Source organism: Triturus cristatus, chromosome 2_2 (assembly GCF_964204655.1).
Source record: "Triturus cristatus chromosome 2_2, aTriCri1.1, whole genome shotgun sequence".
Lineage (NCBI taxonomy): Eukaryota > Metazoa > Chordata > Amphibia > Caudata > Salamandridae > Triturus > Triturus cristatus.
Window position 1 is genome coordinate 40,857,761 of NC_140582.1, and position 19,409 is coordinate 40,877,169.

General features: G+C 45.2%; 1 protein-coding gene across 8 annotated transcripts in view; it reads right to left on the minus strand.

Moving 5' to 3' along the window:
* Positions 1 to 19,409, minus strand: part of LOC146861800 (uncharacterized) — a 1,595,865-nt gene that overhangs the window by 579,968 nt on the left and 996,488 nt on the right. For 6 of the 8 annotated variants that reach the window (XR_014978336.1, XR_014978333.1, XR_014978332.1 and 3 more), the window contains one exon: positions 11,416 to 11,457. The exons of the other annotated variants lie outside the window; for them this stretch is intronic. Coding sequence is in view for 1 of the 6 variants with exons in the window: in XM_085643197.1 (XP_085499323.1) it covers positions 11,416 to 11,457 (42 nt within the window). In the remaining 5 variants the exon portion in view is untranslated. The remainder of the gene's footprint in view (positions 1 to 11,415; positions 11,458 to 19,409) is intronic. 8 annotated transcript variants of the gene reach the window in all.

The following is a 19,409-nucleotide window of genomic DNA, read 5'->3' on the forward strand; positions in this document are numbered from 1 at the left end:
CGGGGTTGCAGTCTGACCCAGGCTTGGGCTGCAGAGGCGGGCGCGGGCCGGGGCTGGGGCCGTGGCCTGCGAACTGCGGCTGGCGCGGGACATACCATGGGAGACCTAAACTTCTCTGAGCCACAGCGAGAGCGGGAGGTGACCTCATCCAGCCAGCTGCTGCCCGCATCACCAGGGGTACTTAACTGCCAGCCTTTGGTGCTGCCGCTGTGGTAATCACGCTGGTAGCCAGCCTCCTGAGGACGTATTCTTTATTTTGACACCCACCCAGCACCACACAAGTGTACCGAGGGACCAGTTCCTCTAAAATAAACCTTCTGGGACATAGAAATAAAAACACAGAACCGAACAAACGGTTTTGATTCTGCTTCCTCAGGAGTCAGATACTGCTAATAAACTGTCATAGAGGTTAACCAAGATATTACAGCCGCTTTAACCAGCTGCAATACCTGACGGCTTGGAGTGCCAGCATAGTCTTTTCCTCACCTCGACTTTGATACATTGCTGGGACTGGGCTGGCCTACATGGAGTGACACACATTAGGAGACCTCTGGAATAGCTGACATTGGGGCCCTAGTGGATAGTATTTTGGCGGGCCCCCGGCTTGTACCTATGGCCTGCCAGGGCCACTGAGTTGATCTGCTCTATTTGGTACACTGCACAAGACATCTGAAGGTGGCTGCAGGTTTTAAGACATTTATAGAAAGTGTTTAGGGACTGTTCACTATCCTCTGAGCTCACTACCCCGGATTGAGAGTTGCCACCTGGGTGCCCAGTACGGAGCCATGGGGAGAACTGACAAGTCGCAACCGCGTCGCACATTTGAGTCTCGCAAGCCCACTAAGACCCCCAGAGAGCTGCATCGGACTCAGAGGCAGATGCTCAAGCTGATGGCCCCTCCTCACTGGAATCCATGCTACTGGCTATGCAGCGCACCTTGCAGTCTATCGAGGGCACGATGGCTGCAGTTAACCATCGCCTTGATCATATGTCGTCCCAGCTCGAAAAACAAAATGCGCGCATGAGTGAGGTGGAACATAGGGTATCAGCTACGGAGGATGGCCTAAGCTCAGTTGCAGATAAGACAATAAATATGGAAAAAGTATTAACCATCATTCAGGCAAAAAATGAGGATTTAGAAGCGCGCTCCAGGCACAACAATATTCGCATTACTGGGCTGCCGGAGTCCACGAATGTGGGGAAAATGGAGACTTATATAGAACGCCTTATCTCTGATATCTTTGGCACGGATCAACTCTCCAGCATGTTTATCATGGAGCGCGCCCGCCGCTCTCTTGCTGCCAAGCCGGTCCTGGGGGTGCCACCTCGCCCAATCATAGCTAGGATATTGAACTACAGGGACCGTGACACCATATTGAGGATGGCACAGGAGAGAGGCACTATAAGGCATCAGGGTAACACACTGGCCTTCTTCCCCGACTTTACAGTGGCTCTTCAAGCAGCCAGGCAGGAGTTTGGTACTGTGAAAAAGTTTTTGCAAACCGAGAAGATCCCCTATGCTATGCTGTACCCGGCTCGTCTGCGTATTGGTATGGACGGAGACTGTAAGATATTTTCATCCCCGAAAGCCGCAATGGAGCATGCCAAGCAATTGAAGCGCAGGAGACGTGAGTCTAGCACTGCGAAGAGGAGTAGAGGTGGGATCTATAAGCAGACTTGAACCTATATACTTCTATGACTGTTCGGACTGCCCCCATGGTGCTGAATGTTTAACTGATTTGCACTGGTCAGGGTTGCGATGTGTGCAACATCACTCATGAACAATACATCTACCTAGTACTGATGGTGTTGTCCTAAGTGTCCTGTGTTCCCTATGTTTGTATAATTATTAGATTCCTCGGTTGTTTCTAGTAGAGGTGAGTGCCCCTCATCATGGGTTCATTTTGTGCACCCAGTTTGGGTCTTGATCACTGTATTTCTTCTACTTAGCCCTGCCACCTAGGGGGCTGCTGCTATTTGTCTAAAGTGGGTATTCTGGAATGTGCACATCTCTATAATGGCGCACATTAAACCTGCACAGCCACCTCCTGCTAGATGGGAGGTTAGTAGTACTCTGTGCCCTCCGCCAATGGCTGTACCCTGATTATTTATTGTTTTTGTTGGGGATTGGGTGGGTGTAAGGGTGGGGCATTGGGATGGCTTTGGCATGTTGGGGTTGCTGAAGTGGGAGGGGGGTCTGGGGAGTTGGGTTGGGAAAGGCAGAATGATGATGAAACCAGCTTGGACGGTCTCTATGTGGGTATGTAATGGCAATCTGGGGGTTAATCACTCGATATATCTCCTTTCTGTCCATTTATGGCTGGCCTTTACACTATGAACAATACAATCAAGTTCCTCACCTGGAACATTCGTGGCCTCAACACACCTAAGAAGATTAGATCAGTGTTTGCGTATTTAGACCGCATGAGAGTGCAAATTGCCCTACTGCAAGAGACGCACTTAACAACTGGATCGGCGACCAAAGTAGGTACGCGTTGGGCGAGTGCTAGGGCTGCATCCTCTTATTCCACGTATGCTAGGGGTGTGCTCACTCTGGTGAGAAAGAGTGTACCCTTTACTGCAATTCGCTCGGAAGCAGATGACTGTGGGTGAGTGGTGATTGTACATGGGCAGCTGTGTGGTGAGAGCGTATTGATTGTGAACGTGTATGGTCCAAATGTGGATGACCCTGCATTTTATTCCAATGTGTGGCGTAGAATATCGCTGTTTCCCCCGTCCGCAATAATAGGGGGGGGGGGATTTTAATCTGTGCCTAGATGTCACGATGGACAGAGCGGGCAGCAGCGAGATATGAACCAAACGTGCTGCGGACGTGTTACTGGGACTGCTAGATACTGGTTACTTACATGACATTTGACGCAGGCTCCATCCCGCTGGTCGGGAGAGCACATTTGATTCGGCTGCGCACGGGTCTTGGTCTCGAATTGACCTTTGGCTGGTCTCAGAGATGGTTTGTAATTGGACTGTTACTGTAACACATGAGGCACGCACTCTGTCTGACCATTCCCCTGTACTCCTTGCGCTGCAAATCCCTGCGTATCAGAAACCGCCCTTCACGTGGAGGCTCCAACCCTCAGAACTCAAAGACCCTGTTTTCACACAAACCAGAGCCGAGGCAATCAAAAACTATTTTAGGGAGAATGAGGTGAGAGAAAACATAGCGGGTGTGCTATGGGAAGTGTTTAAGGTCACCATAAGAGGATCTTGCATTGGGGCCCAATCCGGAGTCCTTCGTGACATTCGCCGTAGGATACAAAAATTAGCATCTGAAATCTCTCAACTAGAATGGGACTATGAGTCCGATTCCTCCACTGCTAAAGTGGCTGCGATAAGGGAACTTGTCACTGAACATAATGACACAGTAGACCAGGAAATGTTGCACTGCTCTCGGCATAGGATAGCACGGTATTATGGTGAAGGTGGCCGCCCTGGCCGCTCCCTTGTGCAGAAGCTATCGGAACAACGAAGTCCGGAGAATATAACCAAACTTATTGACGGAGATGGGGTAGCCCGTCATTCGACAGCGGAACTCTGTGATATTGTTTTACAATTCTATACCACCCTCTATGCCTCCAGAGAGTCTCCATCACCTGTGGAGATCGATGCGTATCTTGATGATGTGACACTCGGATGGTTGTCCAATGCTCATCGGGAGTACCTTGTACAACCGTTTGATGAGGCGGACGTTAAGGAGGCCATAATGTCTCTACCAACCTGTAAAGCTGCGGGACCAGACGGGCTGCCCAGTGAATTTTATAAAGCGTACACGTCGGACCTGGCCCCTCGGTTACTTGAAGTCTATGTAGAAGCCTACGAGACAGGAACTCTGCCACCCTCTCTCTGGGAAGCTCTACTTGTTACATTGTTAAAACCAGACAAGCCCTCGAATTAATGTGGGTCATACCGGCCTCTCTCGATTATTAATATAGATGCCAAAAGTTTGACGAAGATGATAGCCACTAGATTACAATCCCTAGTCCCCTTACTGGTGTTGCCAGACCAGTCTGGGTTTGTCATGGAACGCTCCACGACCCATAACTTGCTCACGCTATTTTCTACTCTGCATTATTTTGAACCAGACTTCCAGGCGGTGGCTGTGCTGCTGGATGCAGCAAAGGCCTTCGACTCTCTGCAATGGCTTTTTATGTTTACTGTACTGAGTAGAATGGGCTTTCCTCCCTTCTTCCTACAGTGGCTCAGGTTGTTGCCTGTGTCCGGGGTAACTGGTGGGTGTCAACATTGTTCCATATCAAAAGAGGCACGCGGCAGGGGTGCCCCCTATCACCTATGCTTTTTTCTTTCCTCAACATCTGACACAGTGAAATATCTTGGGGTTTGGGTGCATAGGGACCCAGACATAGTCACCTCTGAGAACTATGGCCGTACGGTTACGCACATTTCTGAACGGGCTGAGAGATGGGCACATCTCCCCCTTTCTTTGGCAGCTAGGATAGCGGTAGTAAAAATTGTCTTTTTACCAAAATGTTTGTACTTTTTTATCAACATTCCTATAAAGCCAAATATGATAATGTTCCAAACTCTGCAATCTGCACTTTTAACATTTGTGTGGGGCGGTAAGAAACCCCGATGCAGATGGGATCTTCTCGTTCAGCCTTTTGACTGCGGTGGCTTTGAGGCTCCTGATCTTCGTCTGTACTATCTGTGCGCGCAGGCGCACTTTGCGCACTATTGGCATTTCCCCCAGTGCTTTCAGCCCCACGTAGCTATTGAGTCGGATGCTGTTATTTCTCTACCATTGCAGGCAGTGGCCCTCACGGGAGGATCGGGGGGCCCGCAGACTGAGATTAACCCTACACAGTGTATGGCGTGGGCATGGCGTATGTTTGCGTTAAGGGCTCAATTACCTTACTTATACGCTCTGTCGCTACCAATAGTTTTGCATCCTGATATTTCTGCGGCGCATGAGGTGCCAGCCCTTCGAGAATTGGCCGCAACGGGTATCTCTCAGCTGGGGGACCTCTATAAGGGGGGCCAATTTAAAAAGCTCCGGGAGGTGCAGAAGGGTACGGATCGTGGTTTTATGTTTAGCTTTATATTCGTCCGAGTCCGTCAAGCTATCCGCGGAGGAGCCGACCACTCTACGGGCGTTGCAGGCAATGCTGTTGGGGGAGGGGCACAAGGGCTTAATCACTAAACTTTACAATGCCTCCTTGCGTGAAAGGGAACAGGAAAATCATCCCTCTTGTCTGCGCTGGCAGGCAGTGTTGGGTATCTATTGCTTCGGAGGTTTGGACAGTGTGATGCCAACTCACTGGTCGCCTCACGGCTAAATGCAATCTTAGAATTATTCATTTCAAATTCCTGCATCAAGTATATTACTCCCCCCAGCAATTACACAAGTATGGTCTGCGTGAGACAGCTAATTGTGTGAGATGTGGTGCAGCGGATGCAGACTTTTTCCATGTTGCCTGGATGTGTGCAGGTGTATTTGCATTCTGGACCGCTGTGGCGAACATGCTTACTGATATAGTGTTGGAGCCTGTGTGCTGCACTCCTGAGATATGCTTACTAGGCTATGTTAAACGTCTTAAGCCCTGCAACAGGCGCATTGTAGCAGTTTTCACCCTCATCGCAAAACGGACAGTTGCGCAGTGCTGGGGCGCCAAGACAACACCCACTGTAAAAAGATGGCTTAGTGACCTGATCTATTGTAGGGATCAACTATAGATATATGAGGAGGAGCTCCCTGAGACGTCCCGCCCTAAAGACCTCTGGGCTCCCCTTACAGCATATTTGTTGTCCCATCTTGACATATTGTGAATTTTCTATGCGGCACTCCCCCCTTATTGTCTTCGGCTCAACAATCATGTGGAGGTCCTTGCTACTACCCTGGCATTTGTTACTCTCAAATGATATCCTGTACTTGGTGTGTTCATTGTTGCCGGCCCATACTGGTGGGATGTACGAAGGGACCCCTATTTCGCCCTTGTCTTGCCATTGCCTTACATACGATGCTTTATTGTTGTCCCAAAAATGTACTGAAATGATACTATCGCTCTGCCTGGGAGGGAGGGGTGGTTTGTAGGGCTTGTATGATTTTCTCATTTTGTCTAAATTTGAATTCATGACTGTTTTCATCTTCTTGAAATCGATAAATAAACTTAAAAAAAAAAAAGAAAAGATATTGTTTTATTTCCACTGTTCCGTTCTATAGGAAAACCTTGAATGATCTACACAAATCCCCCCTTGTTACATTCATAATTGTATATACTTTCCGGGATCCATTATTGGTTTCACCCATTTCTACCACTAACTGGAAGGAGGTTGAAACCATTAAAAAATTGGGAAAATAGGGTATGTCCCAGTAAAAACTGTGTAGAAAATGTTGGTTTTCTGAAAAAGTCGACCTGTTCCTGAATGCTGGGAAGATGGTCAATATAGCACCACAAAACCTTTATTGATACTATTTGCAGGGAAAAAAACAGATGCTTTCTTCTGTAGAACTTTTTCCCCGTTTTTCCTTTTGAGCCGAGTAAACAGTACCCTAAAGGAACTGTAGTGTTATTAATTGTGGCATGAATAGTGTATATTTGGGTGAATGGATAAGGTATGGATTTTAAGGCCCCCTCCATCATCCAACTATCACTAGTCTCCGATTTTACAGTGTTAGTGATATGCTAAAGATTAGTTTCCTTTTCTGAAGATTTTTGTTGTCATGCAAAAGAAAGGTTTTGTTAATAAAGGTTACAGTCAGTTCACAAGGAATCTTAATATCAGAGTATGTTTGGGGTGTTACAAGTTGGGTGTTACTTGCCTGTTTTGTTCTTCGAATAATTCTGAGTAGGTTATGAAGTGTGGGTATACAACTTGCTACATGCATAGGAATGTCTTGGGAAACCTCCCTCAAAACTGCACCACATGCTTAATTGGAGGTGGATACAAGTTCTTTTATTTGATTTATGTCTTCTCTAACCTTGACCTCCATTGAGGCAGAGTGGTTATGCTCTGTGGTCCTTTCAACAGTGTCACCAAGAGTGACCGCTCTGCCTGTGCAATGGGACAAGTAATACTGCACACACCTCCAATGACTCCTGGGCTCATGTTCATCATCAAGATATCTTTATTCGAGCTATTCGTCCATAAAAGCACATACCATACATACAAATGTCTGACTAAGATTCCTGTAAATTCTTATTAAATTAAATACACCGGGTGGGGTTAGATTAGTAATTTCCCCCCCACCACTGACCACCACCTTCATTGAGACAAGCACCTAATCTAGTTAGGATATTATTTTTGCCCCCACCTTTGACTAGCACCTTCCCTGAAGCAAGAACCCGACAGATATAGAATAGAATACTTACCCTTTTTTGGGGGGGGGGGAACTAGTTCAGCATAAACTTACATAGGTGTCTCTTCAGGTAATTTATTCAAATTTGATTGCTGTAGACCAATGCCTGAATGGTAGACCAATGCCTGAATTTAGCATTGACAATTGAAAAATACACAAATACCAGAGAGGGCAAACCATATATGGCATTTATGGACATCAGCGCGGCATTCGTCTGAGTGGTCCATGATAAATTATGGAACATAATGGAGTCGATGGGGGTTGACCTGGTTATTTTAAATTTTATAAGGCAATCTTATGCAAATGCGACAGCGTCAGTGCGCTACACTAAAACTGGTGTCTGTACACGCCATTTCAAAATTTCCAAAGGAGTGAGACAGGGCTGTGTACTGGCCCCTTTCCTTTTCTCCTTATACACAAATGGAGTTGAGAAGGCACTTACAGTAGCCACTAGGGACGTTCCCATCTTCGAAAATCAAATGTTACCAATACTGTCCTATGCAGACGATGCTGTTATAATTGCAAGAACAGGGATTGGGCTACAAAAGCATATAACAGCGTATGTCTCTTTTATGGATTCATTACACCTAAAAGTAAACCAAGCAAAGTCTTTTATAATCATAGCTGGTAGCACTAAAAGAGACAAAGTCCCATATTTTAGTGCGGATACAGGGAAAATCGAGGTTGTAGACTCTTTTCCCTATCTGGGTATTCTTTTTGACAAAGACTTGTCGTGGGCAAAATTGATGGAAGGAAGGAGGCTGGTGATGGAGAGGGGTATCATGGCCATAAAAACCTTTGCAAAGAAATTGGGTGCCAAACCCTTACTGCCAGTAAAAACCATATATCAGGCCAGAGTAAAAGCGGCAGTGACCTACGGTGCTGGGGTATGGGGCACGGTTACACCCACACCACTACAAATTATAGAAAATAAATTTTTCAAATCAGTAGTGGGTCTTCCCCCTTCCTTTGCAAATGACATTTTACATACGGAATTGGCCATCCCTTATATATCAGAATATATACAACTAGCCCCGCTCCTCCTATGGCACTCTATATGGAGGAGAGATACAGTACCGTTGACACAAATGGTAATAAGGAACTGTATAACGATGGATAACTGGAAAAGGTCAAAGTGGCTAAGTTACGTGGAGTCAGTCATAAAAGGGATAGGGCTCCACAAACTTTTTAAAGATCCCCTGGTATGCAAGAAGGTCTAAGCAGAAAGTAATTGGTATGTTTATGTTAAAGGCTGAACACAAGCACAAGGAATATTATCAAGAGAAATCCACAGTACAGGTTTATCATTTTAACCCACCGCCTATGGTGGGAGATTTTTCCTATTTAGCCAACATAAACAGCGCACGCCACAGATTCATACTGCTAAGATTCTGTACTAATTTAATCCCCTTAATGCTTGGTTATTCAGAAAAAACCTATAATCACTCCAATTTAATCATGTGCCCGTGTGATAATTTATCACCCCAAACCGAACTGCACATAGTGTTATTTTGTGGGCTCTATGAGAGCGAAAGGAAGGCCTACCTGAAGCCAATTCTAAAGAAAATGGGACACAAGCAGTGCCGGTTAGCATTATTCTTTTTAAAAACTCTACCCGACCCCCTGGTCTGCTACTCTGTAGCAACATTCTTATGGGCCTGTATGAAGAAAAGGAAGGGGTTGATATTTAGCTCATTAAGCTGATTGTAAATTTAATGAACTAATATCTGAGAAATGAATTGCCTCCTTTATTATGTCTTTTTTAATGCGTTCTCATCTTATCCTAGGATCATGAAGAAAAATGTTGGAATTTTATTGATAATATTTTTGTAACAATATTTTTATTGATGTATTTATTATGTGTGCTTTTATGGTCATTTCTATTATGATTGAATAAAGATGATGATGATGATGATGATGATTGCTGTATGATTTTGACCAAAATCTGTGAATTTATTTTAAAAATAAAACTAGTTTTAGGTTTGGGGATTATTTCTGTTCTAATTAAATGTGTTTTGTGTTCAACTTTCACTTACTTCTGTCCATAAATAGCAGTGTTTGGAATCCAAACTGTCAGCTGTCCTATCCTACTCCAGCAGTGTGTGGTCATCAGGGAAGTCAGTGTACCACTGAGCACAAAATGGCGGTTGGCTGAAATTATACATTTTTTAGGGTCTTTTAATTTTTTTAAAGAAAATACGTTTTGAAATGGATTTTTACACGTAATTCATAACCTGACAGAATGTATATTTATTATGTAGTGTGTAAAATGTGGGTGCTTACATTCTGTTTTAGAATGGCAGCCATTTGGTGTAGACCTTGGCTGTCAAGTCACAGTGGAGATAGAGGAAGGATACTTGTTTCTTGCATTGGAATGCTCACACTGGTTGTGCCATTGACCATACAGGGTTTTTACTAACATTTTCTTATCGTGTAATTCTATTAATGTACATTCCAAAATGCAATACACTTTTTACGTTTGCGATATATCAATATTTATTTATTTAATTTATTTTTACAGTTTTCTTAGTGAGTATTAAAACTTGTTTTACATAGGTTCAGTAATACACGTTACAAAAGCATGTGTTGTATTGGTGTCCATGGTAATGTAATGGGATGTAATGATACTTTAAATGTATCCCTATTCACCTGCGTTGCAATGGTATGCATTGTAAAATTATGCGTTGTAATGGTAGGTGCCTTGTAAAGTCTGCGTTGTAAAAGTATGCATTGTAAATGGTATGTGTTGTAACGTCATATGTTTGTGTCTAGGTACTTGGAACTGTTCTTTTATAAATGATGCCTGTGCCGGCATTTGTACTGTATTGAGGCTATGGTGATGCAACTAAGTCTAGTGTTGGGTAGTTCAGGCTATGCTTGCGAATCTGATGCCATTTCATTTGGTGCTGTTACTGTTTGGCACTGTACATTACATAAGATGATGTGTATTTTAAAGCACTTTCAAATCTTGGGCATCTTGACACTGAATACTGGATATTTACTGGTACCAAAGTCTGTGCTATTTATTCAATCAACCTTGGAAGTATGAAAAGCGAGTGGCCCTACTCGGAGTAGAAATTGTGACAGCGTGGTCATAGATTCCTTTTTTAGCCTTTGGCAGATGAGGCTATAAGTCATCATTTTAGGTTTTGATTTTGGCTTCAGGGCAGCACCTTCACATTTGAGGCTGTACTTGACACATTATTGCAGTGAGCATCTAGGGGCAGGCCATGGCCTGCTATTGGCTGCATCTCTCATAACTATTTGTGTGTTGGTAACTTCAGTGGTGCCACTTTCTCCGACGTTGACAGGTTCAAAGGTCATGGTACATTACTTCCTGTTTCATCACTAGGGCCAAAGCTAATATGACATCCCTTCCTGTGATGTCATCAGTAATCAGAAGGCCTGTGATACTTCCAGCATCAGTTAAAGAAGCGCATGTTATGTTAAGGAAATAAGTTATATTAGCGTAATGAGGCATTAATGGACTTGTGAAAAAAGCATATTGAACTCCACGGACTGCATCATGATGATTGCCCCCATTAGGGGTTACCAGTTATATTTTCTTTGAGGAACTCCTTTATTTATTGACATTTGTTTGTTGGTGCAGCAATAGGAGTGTTAAGTGAGAGTGCATGTAGAAATCTGCAATGTGCAAATTTCTGATAGATACTTTTGAAAGATAGCTGTTTGATATGGAAAACAAGCATACATCTGTTACATCGCATTTTGCCTTTCAGAGTTTTGAGACAAAAGAGACACTAAAATAGGACAATACGATATCACCCAACAAGTTGATATTGATCATTTGTATAGAAAGAGAAGGAAAGGAACAGAAGTTATGTGAAGAACTGGATTAAGCACCAAAGATTCTGCTTGGGTTCATCAGAACAAACATAACAGTGCAATTTTCATTTAGTTTATGATTCTTATATTTGAATATTTGTAATTTGTGAACAGAGAGCATCAATGTCATTCGCAATTTTGCAGGTTACAAATTCCACTGGACTACTAGGTCACAAACATGCACACAATTCTGCACACTGTAAGCGTCAGAAGGGTAAATACGGTAGGCCACTTACTGGCATTGCTCTGTGTTGGGAGGGACTTGGAGTTGAAAAGCCCTACAAAAGAAAACGGGTGTAGGTGAATTACATCTAATGCATAAAAATGAAAGAAACAAAAACACACAAGGTTATATAGTACAAAAATAGACAACCATATTTAGGGGCTGATTCTGATGTCGGACTCGCCGGAGTCTGTCATACATTGGTTGGGATCTGGAACTGAATGACCCCCTGTCGTCGGTTCCAGCCCAGCAAGTAGGATGCGATCGAACCCTTACAATGCTAGGTTGCGTGCCGAACAGAATGCATGCTCTCATTGTAAAAAGCAGGGGTGCATTTCATCCCTGCACCCCGTGGCAGGCACCACAAGGTGCCTTCCACAGGGTGCAGAGATCAACACGGGGGTACCATAGGTGCCCCCTAGGCTGCCTTTCGGCGGCCTTGCACCCATGGGGGCCCTGCTGGGGGCCCCCAAAGACAGATTCCCAGAGCCTTTCTTTGTCAGAAAAACTGGCACGGAAAGGCTTTGGAATCTGCTATTGTAATCCATGGCCGGAAAGAGCAGTGCGAGGGATTACTGAAGGCTTTCCGTATGGCGGACGGGCTCTCCTAACCCATTGGAGGCCATTTGGAAATCCGATTCGGATTCTCTTGCGACAGACCCCATCAAAACGGGTCGGTCGGAAAGGAATCCAATCAGCCAATTACAATGCGGGTTGAAGGGCTCTGAACGACGGTTGGAGCCGTTTCCACCCACATCGTAATTGGTCTCTTAGTCTGAACCTAGTAAGCCATATTATTGAGTGGTGTGATACATTATCCTTACCCATAAGACTAGGACTGTAGTTCTGATTGTTGAATAATTTAAGATCCATGTCAGAGGTTTCATATTTGGCAAACATTTCTGAAACACATTTGAGATGAATTGCAGTATCAGAGAATAAGTACCCATGCCAATCTAACATAAACTCCCCTATTTTACCATTGTTAAAATCAGGTTTAGGAAATTTGAATCTGGGGCCATATTACATAAAGTGCCCGGGAACAACAATGGGCATTTGCGCCCGCTTTGCATGCCCTGGGACACTTTGGTATTACAGAAGGGTCGCAGACGCTTGTGCGGCCCCTTCTGTAATACCAACAGCGCTGGCGCACCTAAGTGTCAGCACTGTCTTCAAGGGGGTGTTCCCTTATTTGCATGGGGGTGTGCCCCATGCAAATGAGGGAATTTATGTGCCTCTGCACCCACGCTGCATTACCGGTGCGAGTGCAGAGGCAAAGAAGCCCTGAGGAGGCGCGCTGACAGTGCACTAGCTAAAAGGTGGCGCTCATTCAGTGCGCCTCATGAGAGCAGCCCTCTGCATGGGATAAAGGAGGTCCTATGGACCCCCAGACATCCCCTTGCAGGCGGGTGCAGTCACAGTCTCTAGTCCCCTTTAAAAGTGCAGGTGGGTTTCCGCCTGCACAGTGAAACACGGAGCAGCTGGAAAGAACCCTCTCACATGAATGCACTGCCCCCAGGGCAGCACAAGTTGGTGGCTGCCCTGAGGGCAGCGCATTCCCCATAATGCAGTATATTTTCCATCATTGCGCAGGGCGCAGCTTTTTAAAGGTGCGCCTGGTGCAATTATGGAGGCTGTGCCTCATGTGTAATGCGGCCGAACTATAAAATGTACACAGTACGAAATGCACAGGGAATTGTACAGCTTATAAAACTGCGATTTCCAATGCAGGGGTCCATGGCCGCAGCTGGCTTTCATTGAATGGAAAGATTGGGTGTATTTGCCGTAAAGCATGCACTTCAGAATCATACATTGGGTGGTGCTCAATGGAGATTAGTTGTCTGTTTCCTTCTCACGTTGCATAAGTGGACCACGATACAACACTTTATCTCATGGCTATTGTTTTGAGCAATAATGCACCATGTTTTAAAATATAGTAGTAGACGTCTTGTAGCTGCCATTTGGAATAACAAATATTGATGGTGAGGATGCATGTACCCTGATAGAAACCAGGTGATTCTGCGATTGAATCACTACATGAAACTTTGAGGTTGTCGCATCAAGCCAGTGACAAGTACACAGAAGAATTATCAGGATGTGTGTACACGGTAATCTGGAAATAGCAGTACTATTCGCAGCAATCGTGATATCAGATTTTTGGTTTCCTTGTCTGCAGATTTTGGAGCATTTAGGTGAGGACCATGGGAAGTGCCTGGGTGCTCACACCTATTGTGGTGTGTAGAGTCATTGTTGGTGAGATATAATTGTGCTATGGACAACGATGGTACATGGACTGAGTGTGTGTTTCTCTTTTTTGACATCGGTACAATAGTCCTGAAGAGAATCCTAGAGTAAATACGGGTTGTAACATTTACATCGCTCCCATGGCTGTTCTAGTATTCAAATTGCATGGAGGGATATTGTATATGAACAAATATAAACTTTCTTTCTAAGCATCGAGAATTGTTTGACAACCAGGGAGTTTTATACTGTGTCTTGGTTGATATTTGCTGTATATATTTTTATCAGGTGAGTACTGTGTTGTCTGCACTATCTTTATTATGTATATATTGTACTGAGATTCTAGAATAATATATCAAAGATCTGTAAAGAGAAAAATGTCACATACTCAGTTGATACTATGTAATAAAAATTTACAATTGATTAAAGCTTCATGCCTCAGAGTTCTATGAGGGGTCTTGCAAATGAATAAGTGCCACAGGACAATTGTTGTATTTTAATAACTCCCATTTTAGGCATTTAAGAGAAAACCGTTGTACCAATTAATTACCATTACATTTGCAGTAATGGGCTAAAAGAACAAGCGCACTCAAATCCTCAGGTACTTACAGAAAGTCATGATTGCAACTGCAAATTTATAAACACAAGACAACAAATACAACTAAAGGGCCGATTACGATGTTGTTAGGAACGGCTCTGGATGGGATTCAGTATTGCAGAATCCTATTCGGAACCCTTGTTCACGACTGAATTGTAGAGATTTCCCAACAACTCATTATGATGCCCATAAACCATTCGAGCTGTCCGAAGCGCTTCGGAAATACATCGGGACAGTCCGAGTCTTTCGGAGCCAAATCGTGCAGCTCTATGGACACGGTTTCCGGATAAGGGATTCTAATGTCCGATTCGGACAGCCGTTCTGATTCGGTTTCCCTGAGACGAAACAGCTGCCGGAATCAAACTTTGGGGGCCTGTTGCGGGCCCCCCTTCATCCGGAGATGTATGGATGTAGCCCATGGGGGTACACATGGGAACCTTCTTCCCAAACATGCACAATGTGGCAGGCAATATGGATTGCCGGCCACAGGGTGCAAGGCTTTCCTCAACCACCCCTTTTCTCAATGGGAGCCTTTGTTCCCGTTCTGAACACAGGCTCCCATTGAAATTAATGCGAGTCGCCCGGACTCGCAGGACCCGATTCGTTTGGATCCTAATCCGGACCCGATTCGTTCGGGACAGTTTCAAAACGACATCGTAATTGGGCCCTAAGTGATAAGAACAATTCCTGGTCAGGCTGGTTCACTATACAATCTGAAACAATGGCTATACCATACAAATTGAATATGAATTGCATATCCTGCAGCAGACAAGTGGTTTTCTTCAATAAAAAAGATCTCACATATGTACAAACGGCCATCATTAAAGAGCCACCCATTGCACAAGGCAACAAAATGCTGATAGTTTCACAAAAAGTGATGGATGGAATGCTTGGATTATTCTCAGTTACTGGGAATTACTCGGGCCACATGCCAGTCCATCATTATTTTGCACCCCATGCCACCTCAGTTTGAGCCTAACTATATGCAAATCAGCCTTGACACTTTCCAAAGGAAACAGCCCAGCTCGAACTGCTAAGTGTGGTCCACCCCTGAAGCAGAACACAAGCAACCCAGGACTGGTGTTGCCCTTGTTATGGGTTCATCAGCTTGGCATAGCTTGATTCCAATGACACAGAGAACACAGGACCCACAACTGGACATACCCGTCTCACTTATGGCGACATACTAAAGTATGCAAAAAGTGATGGATGAAATGCTTGAATTAACCTCAGCCACTGGGGATTACTCAGGGCTGCATCCCAGTCCATCATTATTATGCACACCATGCCACCCTAGTTTGGACCCAGCTTTATGCAAATCAGTCTTCACCCTGCTTCAATGAGAACAGGGATGTAGTGGTAGTTACAGCCACGATTCCCAGAGAGAGATATGCCTCAGATTTTGACAATTAATAACTTTGTGCCTGTTTGTCCAATCTCCACAAAACTTTGTGACATATAGCTTTTTGTACATTGGCAGATGATGCAATGTTTCACGATGATTGGTCAAGGAGGTGTAAAGAGAAAAAAGGGAGCCCCAAAGCGTATTTTCCTACCAATGCATTTTCTGTGGACTTTTGTGTCGCAAATAGAGTAAAAACGCCTGAAAGGATCTTAAATACATTTGGCAGGAATATAAATTGTGGTAGGCAGATGATCCTTTATGGTAGTACAGGTAAGTAGGGTAGGAATTTTTAAGTTATAAGGCATTTTAACTTAGTGATATCTGTGGTCGCTGTAGTTTCACGAAAGTTTGCTAAAGTACTGCAGTACATGCTGAAGACAAGGGATTATGTGATTGGCTAATGACTGCCTTTACAAAAGTTAAAGGCAGCCATTTTGTTTTAACTACATTTTGGCTGTGTTCTGGGTTAGGGCCTTAGATATAGGTAAGTATTTTTTTTAATAACCACATTGTATTGATTTTAACAGCATGCAGTTAATCAGTTCCTCATTGCAATGCAATAGGCAAGGAATCAGTTTACATATAATATTAAGACTCCTCGCCCAACCTGTGATATTCCCACCACTTGCCCCAGATCTTGTCATGTTTCTCAGGACATCCCTATGCCTCATAGATTGGTCTTTCATGGCAAGCGCACCAGTCCTCACCCCTCCCCCACTCCTGCAATGTAGGGGGATCTGGAGATTTCCACTTGTGGATAATGTTTCTTTTGGTCAACACTGTGTTCACCTACACAAAGGTTCTTTCTATCCTTTGTCTCCCAACAGGCCCAACAGTGCCACCCTGAGGGTGAGATCCAGCAGACGTCCTACGATCGTGGATAGTTCCCTTCCTACCCCCTTTCAGAAGGGGGTCAGTTCCGGGCAAGTCCAGACCATGTGGAAAAAGTTGGCTTTAACCAGTGAGAGACAGGCACAGTGAGCTTGGATGGTTCTGTCAGCTCAATAGAATCGCTGGGTGGGGGTTCAAATAAGCGATGTGTAAGTAATTAATTTGGATAATAAAGAGATGTGAAGGGATAGACAGTTCTCTGGGGGCCAGCCGTGCCTCATACCAGTCATTATCATTGAATTCCCACACCCATGCCTTCTACCTTTGACGCAGTCCTGAAAAGCTGTCTAGGGCATTGATGAATAGAGAACAATAGATTCTAGAAATGGCTCCTTTGCCCAGTCTCTCAAATAGGATCTTGGCCTCAAGAAGGTTGTAATCTGGAATTTCTGTAGCCATGGGAATGTGCTGCTCAGGGGCATGGCATTCAGGTATTGATAAAGTTGTATATGAGAGAGTTTGTAGTGCTCATGCAGGTCTTGAATCAACATCAGGTCATTGCCTCACCAGATGTCCTCTAGGGAGCGAGTCCCATTCTACCCCATTGTCAAAAACCTTGTAAGCCAGCTACATGATGTAACTGGGTACCCTGCCACAGCAGGGTCATCTCCGCGAGTTTGCGGTCCAATGTAATGAAGTGAAGTGCCTCTTCCCAACAAAGAAGGGTCACTCAGTGCAATTCGGGGAGTTATGGGGAAACTGGAGTCCCATAAAGCAGGCCCAGGATGCCATCCAAGCCTATTAGGTGCAGTTCCATTTGATAGGTGGAGTCATCCTATCCCCATTATGCCACTCATTTATGGTCGCATCTTGGTTAGCTGTATAGTAACTATAGAGGTCTGCCATTCTCAGCCCTCCATTGTAGGGGGAATGTCCGCCATTGACAAATGCCACTCAGTGGCGACCGCTGGCCCCTAGAAAGGTAGCAGTTTTTATTGTCAATGTCATTGTCTGGAACCACTTTCTAGGAATTGGATGGGAAAGTTTGCGAGGACATACAAGAAACGTGAAAGACTCATCATTTTAAACAATGCTACCCGTCTTAGGGGATTCAGGGGTAAGCGTCACCAGCATCGTATGGCCCTAGTCAGTCCAGTTGTAAGAGATCAGAAGTTTAGGCTCCATGTCAATTCTGGGAGGCGAGAGATGTAAATTCCCAAGTCCTTGAAGGAGACACGGTGTGTCAGGATTCTGGGACACCAAGAACGTCCGCCTGCCCGCCCCCAATCGGTATTAGCAGAGACTTGGCTTTGTTGAACCTCAGTCTGGATGCCTCCCCATAGAAGCAGAGGATCTCCAAGCAACAAGGACCTGAAGACTGCAGATTTTTAAGAGACAGTAAAATATTGTCAAAAGAACAAGTGATGGAGAGAATGCTGAACAATGTCATAAATTCACCCCAGTACAGAGATCAGGGCTTAAATCCATCATTTTTTGCTCACCATGCCATTCCAGTTTAAACCCAGCCATATGCAAATCAGTCTTGACTCTGTGCCTCATGGGAACAGTCCAGCCCGAACTGCCAAGCCAGGTCCTCCCTGGACTGAAGACAAGCATCCTAGGACCAGTTTCAGGATTTCACCCCTCATCAGCCAGGATAGCTTGGCATGGAGAGCACGGGACCCACGTCCGGGCATACCCGTCTCACTCAGGGTGACAGATGCAAAAAGAACAAGTGAAGGACAGAATGCAGAACAATGTCATACATTCACCCCAGTACAGAGATCTGGGCCTAAATCCATCGTTTTTTTGCTCACCATGCCATTCCACTTTGAACCCAGCCATATGCAAATCAATCTTGACCCTGTGCCTCATGGGAAAAGTCCAGCCCGAAATTCCAAGCCAGGTCCTCCCTGGACTAGAGACAAGCATCCTAGGACCGGTTTCGGGGTTTCACCCCTCATAAAAATATTGTCCACATAGAGAGCTGTACACTCCTTGGACTCACCCCTAGGACTAACCCCACCTGGGCGTTGCACCTAATGAGACGCACCCGGGACTCGATCGCCAAGGCAAATAAAAAGTGGAGACAGGGGACAGCCCTGCTGGGTCACCGTGTGAATTGGAAAGGGTGGGAAAACTCAGTTAACCTCAAAGCTGGGCAGTAGGGGCAGTGTAGAGGAGGCTCACAAGTCTGCAGAAGAAAGGTCTGATACCTGCGCTATGCAGCACTGCCTTCAAGAAGGTCCATACGACGATGCCAAAGGCCTTCTTGAAGTCAATCAAAAGTCAAACCGGGGGTTGTGGATACAATGTGCATTGGGAAGGGCTAGCTGGACTCAACGGATAAAATGGCGAGTACTCCTGTTCGGCATGAACCTGCATTGATCAGGGTGGATTAGGTTGAGAAGGGCCAGGGTTAGCTGAGCTGCCAGGACCTTTGCAAACACCTTAATGTTGGCATTTATGAATGGGATAGGTCTATATCAGGAGCACCAGTCCATTGGCTGGCCAGCCTTTTGTATTACGACAATGGTGGCTGCATCCAGCTCTGGAGGGAATGATCTGGGTTTTGCTTTTCTGTGAGGAGCACCAGGAGATGGGCAAGCAGAAGAAATCAGTAGTGCTTAGTGCAGTGCTTACCACCAGTTTTGAGGGAGGGTGTGGAGTCTGCTTGTCTCAGCTCGCATTAAACCCTCAGGGTGGATCGGCGCAACTCCTCGGTGTGGCCACCATCTTGTTGGTAACCTGTGGCGATCTGGTTGGTCTCGGAGGCCGGGCAGGTCACTCAATACCTCAATGTCTCCGTGTAGCCTGGAAAGGAGCACCAACTGCCCTTATCAGGACCAGTGCGTGGCCTGTGGATTGCAATGAGTGAAATTGGATGCCGGTGTGCGGTCAGAGTCAATTCCATAGGCCAATCGGGCATTCC